This window comes from Pteropus vampyrus, unplaced genomic scaffold (assembly GCF_000151845.1).
Source record: "Pteropus vampyrus isolate Shadow unplaced genomic scaffold, Pvam_2.0 Scaffold124, whole genome shotgun sequence".
Classification (NCBI taxonomy): domain Eukaryota; kingdom Metazoa; phylum Chordata; class Mammalia; order Chiroptera; family Pteropodidae; genus Pteropus; species Pteropus vampyrus.
The window spans coordinates 1,484,629-1,497,643 of record NW_011888905.1 but is presented as its reverse complement, the minus strand read 5'-3'; the positions used below and the strand labels follow the sequence as shown (position 1 = coordinate 1,497,643).

Sequence of the window (13,015 nt, the reverse complement as noted above, 5' to 3'; positions counted from 1 at the left end):
GCCGGGGAAGACTGCGTCTCCTTGGGGACAACTGGGTCCTAACTTCTACACACTCCCTGCCATTCCTCCCTACCAAGGCGAGCGAGCCATCTGCCAAACTCCCCCCCCACACTTCCGTTCACACCTCCGCCCCTCCCGTGCACACGCACACCAGCCTCCCACTCGCATGCATGCAAACATGCGTGCGCTCACCGCCCTGCGCCAGGGGGGTGCACCCTCCCCCAGACCTACACCCTGCCCACGGCCACGCCCCTGCTGTCCTGCCACTCAGCGCCCGAGCACCGACGCCCACGGGCGGCCCAGAGAACTCCAACCTTGTCTAAGCAGACGGGGCCTGGAGCGCTCGGCCCCTCGGCCGGACGGGCCCATCGCGCGGAGTTGCAGACCCCAGCCTCTGCCAGGACCTCTCTGGCCGGCCTCAGTCTTCTGCCCTCCTGCCCCTGCTGGCGTGCAGGAGTGGGGGCTGCAGGGGTGGGGGCTGGCGCTGGACCCCACCCTCCGGCTCCAGCTGCAGGGGTGGGGGCTTGCGGCTCCGCCCAGCTCAGCCTGGCCTCTCCGCCCCTCCAGTGGTGCTGATCGGCGAGTCGGGTGTGGGGAAGACCAACCTGCTATCCCGGTTCACGCGCAACGAGTTCAGCCACGACAGCCGAACCACCATCGGCGTCGAGTTCTCCACCCGCACCGTCATGCTGGGCACCGCCGCTGTCAAGGCCCAGATCTGGGACACGGCCGGCCTGGAGCGGTACCGAGCCATCACCTCGGCGTGAGCCCGGGCCGGGGGCTGGCTGCGGCGTGGGGTGCTGGGGAAGTCAGGGAACGCTCTGGGGGACAGGCGGAGCGTGGGGGGAGGAGGCGGGGCCCCCAGTGGCAGCGCGCTGGCCGTCCCGGCCGCTGAGAAGGCACCAGACTGCCAGCCACAGGTCCCAGCCAGGGCAGGGTGATACTGACTCCTGGGCTTGGACTAAGAGTCACTGCAGCACGGCCTTTGCTATGTGCCGAGCAAGGTACAGGCACTTTACGCTGGGTATTTTAGGTGTTCCTCCAGGTGCCATGGGAGTGAGGTGCTGTCATCCACCCTTGTTTAAATACAAGAGCCTTGAGGCTTCGTGAGGGCTGGGATGGGAGCAGGCCCAGGCCAGGGAGCACCCTCGCTCCTGCCCAGTGCTTTGCACAAAGGTGGAAGGCTGGCCCCTCGGACAAGGACTCAGAGGACACACAGGAAATTAGGCCTCCCGACACCACAAGCAGAGTGGCTTCCGGTCAGTGGGAGGCCAAATGTGAGAAGGGCGGTCTGAGCGTGTGGCCGGGGCAGGAGGCAGGAGGCAGGAGGCAGGGCTTTGCTTACACACACTCATCACTCTTGGGCTGGTCACCGGACCTCTTACGAGCCACAGCTGACTCCTCAGTAAAATAGGAGTGGTTAGGTGTCACCGGTCTGAAGAAGCTGCATCGAGCCCCGGGAGTGGCTGGCTGCTTGCGAGGGTGCGGCAGGGGGTCATGTCAGGGAAAGACGGCCTCTGAGAGAGAAGAGGGCACTGAGGGCCGTGGAGCCGGGAGGATCTGGGGGCGGGGGCATCCGGGAGGCCGACCGGCCCAGAGCCCAGGTGTGTGCTGGCGGATGGCAGGGGCTAAAATCGGGACCCAGGGCCTGAGGCAGAGGGGCTGCGAGGGAAGGAGGGAGCCAGCAGTTTCCAAGCGGGGCGGGGGGCCGTCAGGCTCCCAGACCAGGGCTCCAGAAGGTTCTCGGAGCCCGGTGCCAGCCCTCTCTGGGTCCGGCTCCCTGGGCCCAAGCCCCGATCGCTGGGACGTGTCCTGGCTTTTTGGCTTGAGGGCCCTGACCTGGCCTCTGCCCACACAGGTACTACCGTGGCGCAGTGGGGGCCCTCCTGGTGTTTGACCTGACCAAGCACCAGACCTACTCTGTGGTGGAGCGCTGGCTGAAGGAGCTGTACGACCACGCCGAGGCCACCATCGTTGTCATGCTCGTGGGCAACAAGAGTGACCTCAGCCAGGCCCGGGAGGTGCCCACTGACGAGGCCCGCATGTTCGCCGGTGAGCCCCGCGGCGGCCTGAGCCCTCCGCCCGCCCCCCCGACCTTGTGCCCCTGTGTCCCTCACTATGTCCCACCACTTGCCCTGAGAGTGTCGTTATGGGCAACTGTTTATACTGGATGTTAAGACAGCCCTGCCCGGCAGCGCTCAGAGATGCTCATGCATGTGGGGCTCTCACCGCCTGCGTCACACCTGCCCCCGAGTCCTCCGCAGTTTGGAGGCAGCCAGAGCAGCGTTTGTGCGCGGGCGCCCGAGTCCCACGGCCCCGCACCGTGGCCTGGCCAGTTCCTAGACACGGGGCCCCGAGCAAGTTCTTTTTCGTTCTTTCTGCGTTTCTGGGTGGTCAGGCCTGCCTCACAGGTGGTTCTAAGAATCAAGTGGGCGACACGGGCCAGGGGTTAGCACGCAGTAAACGTGAAGTAAATATTATTACCGTCGCCTCTGACCCCACAGTTAACGGTGCGTTTCCTTTCCTGTCAGAAAACAACGGGCTGCTGTTCCTGGAGACCTCGGCCCTGGACTCCACCAACGTGGAGCTGGCCTTCGAGACTGTCCTCAAAGGTTAGAGCTCCGCTCCGTCCGGCACCCCGTCCCATCCCCGAGGCTTCCAGAGGCTTCCATGGGTGGTGGGAGGAATGCAGACACTCAACCCTCTCCGCCCTCTGGCTCCTCAGCCCTCCTGGGGGCCCCTAGCCTCCCCCTCAGGCCTCCCCTCAGCACCCCGCCCCAGCCTGGAGCTTAGGAGCCAGGTGACCGAGACTCAGTCCCACTCCACCCAGGTAAGTAGAAGGGACTCGACTCCACTTCCTTCTGGCAAAACCTCGCGAAAGTGTGACCCCCGCCCTCACCCCCAGCTCTCAGAAGGGGACACGCGGTGTGTGCACGGGACTGTGGGCTCCAAACCTCCTTCTGACCTGACCGCTGCCCTCTGCCCGCCCAGAGGTTTTTGCAAAGGTGTCCAAGCAGCGGCAGAGCAGCACCCGGACCAGCGCCATCACTGTGGGCGGCACCCAGGCTGGGCAGGAGCCCGGCCCTGGTGGGAAGCGGGCCTGCTGCATCAGCCTCTGACCTGAGCTCGGCCAGCCATGCCCCCCAAGCCCAGCCAGCCCCTGCCCTGCGGTTCCGGATGTCACAGTGGCCAGTCCCCATGCGCCCCCAACAGAGCTCTAGGTCTTCAGGCCCCGCCCACATGCCGCTGTCATCCGCCACCCCCACAGACCGGGGCCCTGAATAAAGCTGTTTTGTATCAATGCCCGGCCGTCCTGCTACCTCCTGTCTGTGCCTCCCCTTCAATTCCAGTCCCTCCTCAGAGTCCCTGTTCCCCTTCCCCTCCCCCGCCACCCTCCCCACTGTCCCCACGGCCCCCCCAGGGCCAGCTGCCTCTGGAGTCCTGCGGTCTGGGGACAGTGCCAAGGGGGTGGGAGGTGCTCGCCCGTCCCTCTGCCAGCCCCCAGTGCAGGTGGGGGAGGACAGCATGGCAGAGGGGCTATCTCTGGGAGAGACAAAGGAAACCATCGCGGGCACCATCTGCTGCCCAGGGCCCCGGTGCCAAGAGCTGAGGTCACGCCAACGCCGGGGTGAGGGGAGGAGGCAGAAGGGAGACGGCAGGGAGAAGGGGAGTCGGGGTCAGCCCTGCTTGTGGGGTGCGTGCTGGGGAAAGACGGGGTTCAGCTTAGGAGGCGGTGGCTCCAGGTCTTCTATCCCGCTTTCCTCCTGACCCCAAAGAAGAGGGGGTGTGGTGTGCGGGGCCAGGTTGACTCTGGTGGGGAAGTCCTGTTTCTCAGGCTCTGCCCCTTCTCCACGGGGCCCCCAGCCTCTCCATCGAGGGTGGACGGAGGTCTGACTGTACCCCCAAGGAATAGACAGGGGTAAATGGGGAGAAGGGAGGGGACGGGATGTTGGGTCTCCAGCCAGGAGCAGTGAAGAGCAGGCAGGAGGGGCCAGCCACTTCCTGTGAGGTGGGCAGGGGCCCCCAGAATCGCTGGAGAAGGCCCCCCCCTCCAGTCCCCACAGGCAGAGACAAAAGCCAGAGCCTTAAGTAATAATCCTTTTAATAAAATTAAGTTCTTAATAGCACATTTAATACATTAACCCTCCCCCTTCTTGGTTTCTCTGCATTTTGTGCAACATCACTTTGACTAGATTATTCATGGGTCCGTTTTGTTTCCCGCCTTTATTTTGCTTTTGAACTATTTTTCCTCGGTGGAGTCCTGTGTTCTCACTAGAAGCCTCAAATTAAGTCTGACCACGATCCTACTCTACTTTCTACAGCCGAGAGACCACCCCCTGCCCCAGGGCTGTCTCCGCCCACCCCCCCTACCCCACCCGCACCCTCGAGCGGGAAGGAAGCCCCCCCCACCCTAGACGCTACCTTCCCAAACTAGCGGGGTTTCTAGGACAAAAAGAGCAGGGGCACTGTCTCTAGGTGCGGCGAGAAGTCGGGTGGGGAGAGGGAGATGCGTTTGGGGTCTAGGGCCAGGAAGGGCACGGCAGTCATTGGTGTCGCGGAGCAGGGTCCTCTTGGCAAAAAGAGCCGAGGGGCCCTGCACCCCCTCGGATGGCCTCGGGGGCGGGGCCTGACCTGGCGACAAGCCGGGTTGCTGGAAGGCAAGTGCTCGAAACACGGATTTCTCGCATGCAAAAGCCAAGCTCCCCAATGTCCCGTGGGGAGAGCGATGAGCCCTCCAAGCCGGGGTACGGTGGGTGACCCCTACCTAAACGCTGACAGATGGAGGTGGGCTGGAGCAGAGAGGGTTAGGGTCGGGTCCCCTAGTCTCTGCTGCCCTCTCCCCGCCTCCGCGCCCTGGGGCCCCTTTTCCCGAGCCTTCAAGGACGGCGTCTCCGCCCCACGCGCCCCCGGGGCGGCGAGTCCTTGGACTCCAACTTCAGTGAGACAACGAACCACTTTGCAAAGCTGTAACGCGCAGCTCTTAAGGAACGATCGAGATTGTTACTCCTGTCGCTCGTTGCCCAAAGCTAAGTGGAATGCTGGGTGGGAGCAGGGACGGGGAGGGGAGGGAGCCCTCTGTCCCCTCGGAGCTCTGAGAAGGTGGAAAGTGCGTGCGTCTGTCTGTGGAGTGACCTACCAGGCTCTCGAACCAACCTGCAGCGGAGGGGGGTGGTGAGGTCACACTCCAAGGGCGGCCTCGTTTGGGCCCCGGAGGGTGGGGGCTGGGCAGTCTCCACCCTCCATTCTGTCCCCAGGTGCCTGGGCGCGGAGCAGGGTCACCCTCCCTTGCTGCCCCCACCTGGTCGACATGATCAGCGCTCGTCCTTTCCAAGACCCTGGGAACCGAGCCCCTCACCGATTTGTCCTACAAGTGAAAAAGCCAGGGGTTCTCAGAATCGACCCCCGCAGACCGGAAGCCCGCACTCTGGCGTCTGAAGATGGGGTGACTCGGACACTTGCCTCTACTTTCCTTTCCTTACTTTTATACATTCTACTGGACCCCGGGGGTCCGCAACGCTACTAAACTTTAAGCTATCTGAATATCATCTACTAAGTAACTAGTAATTCTTTCTCTTTTTCTCTAGGATTATATGAAATAAATTTGAATTATTATTATTAATAATTATTTTGTAGTATTCTTTTCTTTTAAACCCCTCGGTTTCTTTTTCTTCTCTCTCGTTTTTGGTTAAAAAAATTTTTTTTTCTCTTAAATCTCACACCTCTCTGAGGGGCCTGCGGGCCTGCTCCGGCGTCTCCTCCCCATTCGCCCTGGGACAGGGCAGTGGAAGGGGGGGCGGCGCCCCAGGTCCTCAGTCCTCCAGCTTCCTCCTTTCTTGTTAATCCCTTTCTTTGTTTGGCTCTGCCGGCCGCCCCGAGGGGGAGGGGAGAGGGGAAGGGAGCCCATGGAGTGAAATCCAATCCACTTGCAGGGCTCCAGAGGGACACGTTCCCCCAGCCCCTGTCTCCGCCATCCGTCCCAGGATGCTCCCCCCCAAGAGCACATGACATTCCTCCCCAAAAAAAAGTGGGGGAAAAAAGGAACGTAAACCCGAACATATATTAAAAACACTTTTTTAAGATTTAACTCTGAATACAAATGTATTTTTTTCTTCTCTCCCTACATATATTCTAAACCTTCTAAAGTTTTTTTATTTTTTTTAAGGATCACTTTATCATAAAATAAAATATCCTTTTTCATATAATAAATTACCTAATAAAAAGTCTTTTTTTTTTTTCATATTAGCCCAGGTTCTTTGCTACATTTATACGGTAATAAACACCTTTATTAAAATAGAATATTAAATTATAAAGAACTGTTTTTTCTTTTTTTGCTATTTGTTTTCTCTCCTCTGTTGGTCGCCTACCTCACTCCCTCTCACGCTCTCTCTCTCCTGTATTTCGTCTCTCGCTCTGTATTTCGCGTTTGTTTCTAGGTCTGGCTCGATTAGGAAGGGTGAGATTGAATTTTCTGAGCCCCCTAGTGTAACAGTCTTCCGCCTTTGTGGGGAAGGAGTGGAGAGGGGGAGGGGGGTCGACAGACGGACATCCCACCCCACCCCACCCCACCCCACCCCCACCCCGGGCGACAGAGGGTGCCCATTTTGGTTTGGTTTCTATTGTACAGACATCTCAGGATGGCTCACATCTGCAGGGAGGAGGGAAGTTGTCACAGGCCAGTCTTCCTGGCCGTGACCTTCCTCTCCTCTCCCAAGCTGGTGGTCTGGAGGGAAGGCCGAGAGGTGAGTTCATTCACAACAGGAGGAAGGAGAGGAGGAAGTCCCCTCTGTACCCCCATCCCTGCACCCCCTCTCCACCCAGGAAGAAGAATGGGACTCCGGAGCTTAGGTGCTCGGAGCACACCCACAACAGTCCCACCCTATTATTTACAAGAATCTCCAGGGACCCCCCCATCCCCCACCCTCTCCTGGCCCGGCCCGCAGAACCAGGAGGGTGGGAGGCTGGTGGCGAGTGAGCGGTAGGGAAGCAGCTAAGGGGGCCGGAGGCCTGTGACAACCCATGACTCCCGACAGGCTCTGAGCCCCTAGTCCTGCTTGGCCTTGGACTGACCCCTCTCTGAAGATGTGGCTTCTCTCAACCACAACAGGTAGGACACACTTCACGATTTGCTCTGAATACGGGTTGGGGTCAGGTCCAGGAAGGGGCACGGGGAGGGGGCCCCCACAGCCTCTCCTGCTCCCTGAAACAGCAGACCCACTGCCTGGCTCTGCCCCGCCCACTGCTGGGACATCCAGCTCAGGGGGGCTGCTCCCTAAACGTAATGCCCAGAGATGGCAAAGGTGGAGGGGCGGCCCTTCTGTACCCCAATATTAGTCCCCTCCTCAAATATTCACTGAGAACGGGGATACATTCCATGAAGAATTTGAGGTGTTTCTTTGGAGGAATGGGGGAGAGGGCCTCCAGGTGCCAGAAGAGGAATTAGGGGCGACCACCAAAATGTCCTCTCTACAACTCCCCAGGAGGATGGTGTCCCCAAAGCTGGGCTGGACAGGGCAGGAGGGAGAAGGGAAGGAAGAGACAGGGCGGGAGTGACCACGGCCACCGAGGGGAAGTCCAGGGAAGGCCTGAGGGAAGGCCTGGGGAACAGGGCACAGTCAAAGGAGAGTCCGCGGGGGGCAGAGGGGAGAAGCCGGAGGGGGCAGACGGAGCCCCTCCAGCCCAGCTTTGTCGGGACGGACAGGTCTGAGCCCTTTATTGATTGACTCGCTTCCCCCTCCCCCCACAATCAATGTAGGCTTCTGAAAGGGCCCCAAGCCTCTCCCACTGCTGAAAACCCAGGAACAGAGTCCCAAGCTGGATATGGCAGTGGAGGGCCCCGAGGGCCATGTTAGGAGGTGGGACATCACGACCAGAAGGCCTGAGGATGGGAAGAGCACCTCTGGGTAAGGGATGGCGATTCTCCCCCTCCCCTCCCCTCCCCTCCCCTCCGCAGAGGAAGGGGTAGTGTGACACAGGCTGGGAGGTGGACAGAGGGGGGTCGGGACGCTTTAGCTGCCACCTCTGGCAAAATATAAGTTCCTTTTAGCTGCTTGCAGACTGAAGGGTGTGTTGAGGTATCAGAGTTGTAACTCTAGTCAATTTCCGGTCCGGCCCCCTCCCAACCTTTCCAGGACAGGGTGACCAGAGGCTCTGAAAGTGGCCCACCCTCCAGCCACCATCGCCCCCCACCCCCCAGCGAGCAAGTATCTCTAAGCACCTTGCCCCTCAAATGACTGGTTCCCAAAAGGCCCTAGTGGAAGAGAGATGGGCGGGCCCGGGGAGGGGCCCCGGGAGGCACGGGGCGGGGGGTGGGGGGTGAGGGTGGGGCTTAGGAGAATATTCGGATGGCTTGCGTGGCTGTGATGTGGCAGACAGGACACTCCGGGTCCGTCCTCTCGCAGATGCGAACTGCACACTCCATGCAGAACAGGTTGTGGCCGCAGGGCACCAGGGCGGCAGTCACTTCGCTCTCGAAGCACACCATGCAATCCCGCCCGCCGCCGGGGCTCCGCAGGCCGCCGCCCCCAAGTTTGGAGAAGCCCTGGAGCGGCTCTCCCGGCGGGCGTCTCGGGAGTCCGGCCAGCTCGGAGGAGGTGGCCGGAGAGCGGTGCGCTCCCGGTGGCCCAGCGCGCGCCTTGGTGGCGGAGGAGGAGGAGAAGAGCACCGAGGTGGGCGTGGCGTTCTCCTGGCCCGCCCAGAGCGGGGGGCTGGTCTCGGCCACGCCGTAGTACACGTCCTGCTTGCCCACGCCGTAGCCCGGAAACAGGTACCCGCCGTAGCCAAAGTCCCCGCCCTGCTCGCCCAGGCGCGGGGCCTCGAAGCCGGAGTCCACCGCGCACTCGCCGATGCAGCCCAGGCTGTTCTGCCGGAAGGTGGACAGCGGCTTGCAGCCGGGCGGGTGCACCCGCCAGGCCTCCGAGTAGCGGCTGTCCAGCGCGGGGTCGGGGCTGCCCGCCAGGAAGTCGTTCTCGTTGTTGTACTCGAGGATCTTGCCCGTGCGCACGGCGATGTGCGTCTCGATCTCCTCGCGCGCGCGCTCCACGTTGCCCGGGGCGCCCGTGATCTCGAACACCGGGTCGCGGTCGCGGCTTGGCGTGATAATGTACGTGTTGGTCTGCTGCTGGATGCGCTTGATGGTCGCCCCCTTGGGGCCCACCACCAGCCCCACCACGCGGTAGGGCACCCGCACGCGAATGGTCACCTGGCCCGGCAGGGCAGGCGCCACGCCGAAGGCGGCGCCCGACTTGTTGCGCGACGCGCGAATCATGGAGAAGTGCTCGGCGGCGGAGATGATTTCCCGTCGCGCTGTGGCCACGTCCTCCCGCCGCCCGGTCACCATGAAGACTGGCTCCTCGCCCCGCACCGGGGTCTTGATGTAGGTGTTGGTCTTGGCCCTCAGAGCCTTAATCTTGCATCCTGGGACAGGTAGGGAAGCGGGGAGAAAAGAAACTCACCAGGCGGGAAGGTGTTGCGGGGACCAATAAGCTCCTGATCCTTATTCAGATACCCCCGCCAGCCAGAGCAGGAACCTCTCCGTGCCCTCTGCACCCCGCCCCCACACACCCAGGCGTGAGCAATCCACTCATCGTATCGCGGATCTACCGAGCGTGTCTGTCACAGATTTCAAACCGTACCAACTTTCCCTCGAATTCCGTTCCGGACCCTCCAAGTTCATTCAGTCCTTGAAACGCGGAAATAATCGCCGAACCTCCCAGACGAGCTGCCAACCTCAAAGGCGCGCGCACCGGTTCCTCCCCAAACACGTGCGGTTCCAAACGTCCAAATCGCTCCACCTCCCCCGCAGCTGTCACTGACCCCGATCTTTCCACGGACCCCAATGCACTGAATAACCCGACAATCTACTCCTCACTTGACCTCCATTCATTGAAATTGTCCTCCAACCTACTTAGGGCCCACGACCCCCATCAGCTCTAGGACCCCCCACGCCTTCCGTCCACTGAGGTTCACAGCAACTTCGCAGCAGCAGTGGAGTGTGGGAGATTGCGAAGGGGCTGAGGATCAGTTTCAAGAGGGGCAAGAGGAGTATGAAGATAATGACGTGTGAGGGACAGCACCCGGCCCATGGACACTCCTGCCGCCCTGGCCCCTGGGGGCAGGGGAGCTGAGAGGGGCTGGGGGGCGAGCTGGGTGAGGGAAGAGGTCTTCTGGACCCATGCTCCCCTTTGCAGTAGGAGTGGGTTAAGGCTGGAGGTTGGGGAGAGGCAGGGAGAGATAGAAGCCGAGACAAAGAGACAAAGAAAGAGGGAGAAGGGGGAAGAGAGAGGGAGGGGGCGGGCCGCCCCGGCTCCGAAGGCTCCGAAGGCTCCGAAGGCTGTAGACCTCGGGCTGCCTGGACCAGCCTCTCTCGACTCCCACATTCCCTGCCCCTGCCCTGGGCTTCACACGGAGACTCACACGCTTTCTCGAGGCACACGTGCCACATGCGTGTGAGTTTGCACACACGGGCCCGAGAGCCATGATGCACCGTGTGCCTTTCTCTAAACAATGCTCGCAGGGCACTTTCGTGCACCCTACGCTCACACGGATACCCTTCGCGACCTTCCCTCCTCCCGCTGCCCCCCCCCCCCCCCAGCACGCAGACAGCACCCTCCCGCTCGCCAGGAAACTCCCACCCAGCCCACTGGCAAAGGGACTCGCTCACCCCCCCCCATCCCCTTTCTCACTCCCCATCCTTCCAAAACCAAGCCCGCGGTCCTAGATTTCTGCCTCTGCCCCAATCCTCCAACCACAGGCCTGAGGCGAGCTCATTTTTTTTCTCCTTCCTCCACTCCAGATGGCTTCTTCTCTAATCCTGGCGGATGGGCGGGCGGGCGGGCCGGTACGGTGGGCTGGGGGCAGCTCTCCTCACCTTTGAGACCTCAGGAAGGGGCACGTGCCCCTCCCTTTTTTGTCCGCAGACCTCTTGGCAGGTGAGAAGTCCTACCTGTTGTCACGCTCACACCCTTGCCGCTGTACCGCCAGTGAATGCCTGTCTGTCTGTGAGGCCTGAAGCGGAGAGGAACCGCGGGGTCTCTCCTCCCACGCCTTCTATTCCCGTGGCATTTCCCAGGTGCCCGGCTTCTGGCTCTGAGTTTAGGGCCCGCAAACTTAAGTGAGGGCCAGGTGCCCTTGGGGGTTGGCTTGGGGTGAGGACAGGCCAGGGCCGCGTTACCGGCAGTGGGCCTCGCCCTGGGTTTCGCGCGCCCGAAGAAGCATCTCTTGCAGGGCAGACCCACTGGGCTTCACCTTCCTAGAGGTCACACAGAGGAGCAGGACACTGCAGCAGAAGCGAGGTCAGACAAGAGGGAGGACTTCCGGATGCCTGAGGACTGAGGGGGAGCTTGTCTCCTCCGAGCGGGGGAACCCCCCTACTTCTACGAGACAGGCCCATCTGATGCGGAGGCAGGATGGGAAGGAATGAGTCCATGAAATTCCGGGGCCTCCGAAGACCAACCCCCACACACGGGAAAAGGCCTCAGTGTCCCCACCCAACCCCAGGGCTCTGGGTCCCTAGTTCCTGGCGACAAGAGGAAATCTAACTTTTTAAATCAGGCATCTCAAGAGATGGAGTGCCCCGGGGGAACGGGGGGCCGCTGAGCAGGCCAGCGGCGCCTTCCCCTCCTCCACTCTGGATGTCCCTGCAAAATCCCCCCAACCCCCAGCACTCCGGGGGGGGATGAGGTGGGATCAGGGGCAGGGCCCCCCGGCTCCCCTCTCCCTTGCCGGGCTGGCCTCCCCCCTCACTCCCGGCCGGGAACGCAGCTCCTATTGTTCCCCACGGTGGGACAGCTCCTCCTCTGCTCCTCCCCCACCCCAACTCCCCAGCCCAGCCCCCTGGCCATTTCCAAATCCCGCCCCCCACTCCCCTTTGGGAAACTGGGAGAGGGAAGGGTCCCCACGATCCCGTCTGCTCAGTCTGGACCCTCACCAACACTCCCACCCCCATTCGCCCAGGGATGCTGGACAGAGGGTGTGGTATCAGACAGACTACGCTGGATTAATTCGACACCCCTCCCCAAACGCGCCCAGACACACACACGCCTTGCACCAAATCTCCAGGTGAAGGTCTGTCACCCCCCCCCCAGCATGCCCCTCCCATCCTGTCCTACTCTCTCACGGCCAGAGAACCCGCTCCAGGCCTCCGGCCCCTGGCCGTGGCCAGCCCAGAACAAAAGCCTGAGACGGAAGAGGAGAGGTCCCCCCAGGACGTGGCACTTCGTTGGGGGCACCCCTCTCAAAACCCCAGAGACCGTGCAACTTCGGTGTGTGGGTGACCGCAGGATTGCCTCCTCCCCGGGCCCCTCCCCACCTCTCCCCCAGGCTGGGACCCTCCCATGAGCCACACCCCCTCCCATTCCTACACAGCCCAACAAAGAGACAGATACTCAGTCTGGCTCCCTGGCCAGGTCTCCCCCAAAGTCTGCAACTCCAGGCGGCTGGGGGTCCCAGGGGTACCCGCTCCCCAACCCACTAGCAGATGCCGCCCGAAGTAGGGGCTTCCGAGAAACTCTTTGCCCATTCCGCCAGTTTTTCTGGCTTCCAGCGGACACCCCCTCAGGACAGCCTCCCTGGATTGGGAGACGGTCCCCTCCCTTTTCCCTCTCTCTGAGAGAGGATATTTCTTTGTCTAAGGGCAGGGCCCTGGGGGAGGAAAGGTCTGGAGAACAGTCCCGACCGGGGGTAGCAGGGAACTTTGTGGCACTTGGAAATCAGGGTAGGGGGCGGGTCCCCCTTTGTGGGGAAGGGACACAGCCAGAGGCGGACTAGGAGAGAGGAAATGAACTTTCCGCGCCAGAGATGGGGTGCCCCCGATCCAGTCCCCATTCGCGATCTGGGCGCACGCTTACCTTGCCTGCCCACGATCTCGGCCACGTGCTCGGAGGTGGGCACGGGTACACACTCGGTGGTGTTGCTGCTGCCCTTCAGACGCAGCTCGGCCTCTTTGTAGAGAGCGCAGAGCTTGGCGTCGCTGGCCCCTTTGGGGGCGGTGGGGGGCTGGGGCGTCTGCGCCGCGGGG

At 61.8% G+C, this 13,015-nt stretch overlaps 2 protein-coding genes across 3 annotated transcripts in view; one reads left to right on the top strand and one right to left on the bottom strand.

Moving 5' to 3' along the window:
- RAB25 (RAB25, member RAS oncogene family) overlaps window positions 1-3,294 on the top strand; it is a 7,386-nt gene extending 4,092 nt beyond the window's left edge. For both annotated transcript variants that reach the window (XM_011366390.2, XM_023534365.1), the window contains exons 2-5: window positions 568-763; window positions 1,859-2,052; window positions 2,532-2,612; window positions 2,992-3,294. In XM_011366390.2, coding sequence (XP_011364692.1) covers window positions 568-763; window positions 1,859-2,052; window positions 2,532-2,612; window positions 2,992-3,119 — 599 coding nt within the window. In that variant the 3' untranslated portion in view covers window positions 3,120-3,294. The remainder of the gene's footprint in view (window positions 1-567; window positions 764-1,858; window positions 2,053-2,531; window positions 2,613-2,991) is intronic.
- A 791-nt stretch (window positions 3,295-4,085) lies between these two features.
- Window positions 4,086-13,015, bottom strand: part of MEX3A (mex-3 RNA binding family member A) — a 9,513-nt gene continuing 583 nt past the window's right edge. Inside the window, 2 exon segments of the mRNA XM_023534337.1 lie at window positions 4,086-9,414; window positions 12,846-13,015. The exon segment at window positions 12,846-13,015 is cut by the window's right edge and continues 52 nt beyond it. Coding sequence (XP_023390105.1) covers window positions 8,327-9,414; window positions 12,846-13,015 — 1,258 coding nt within the window. The 3' untranslated portion in view covers window positions 4,086-8,326.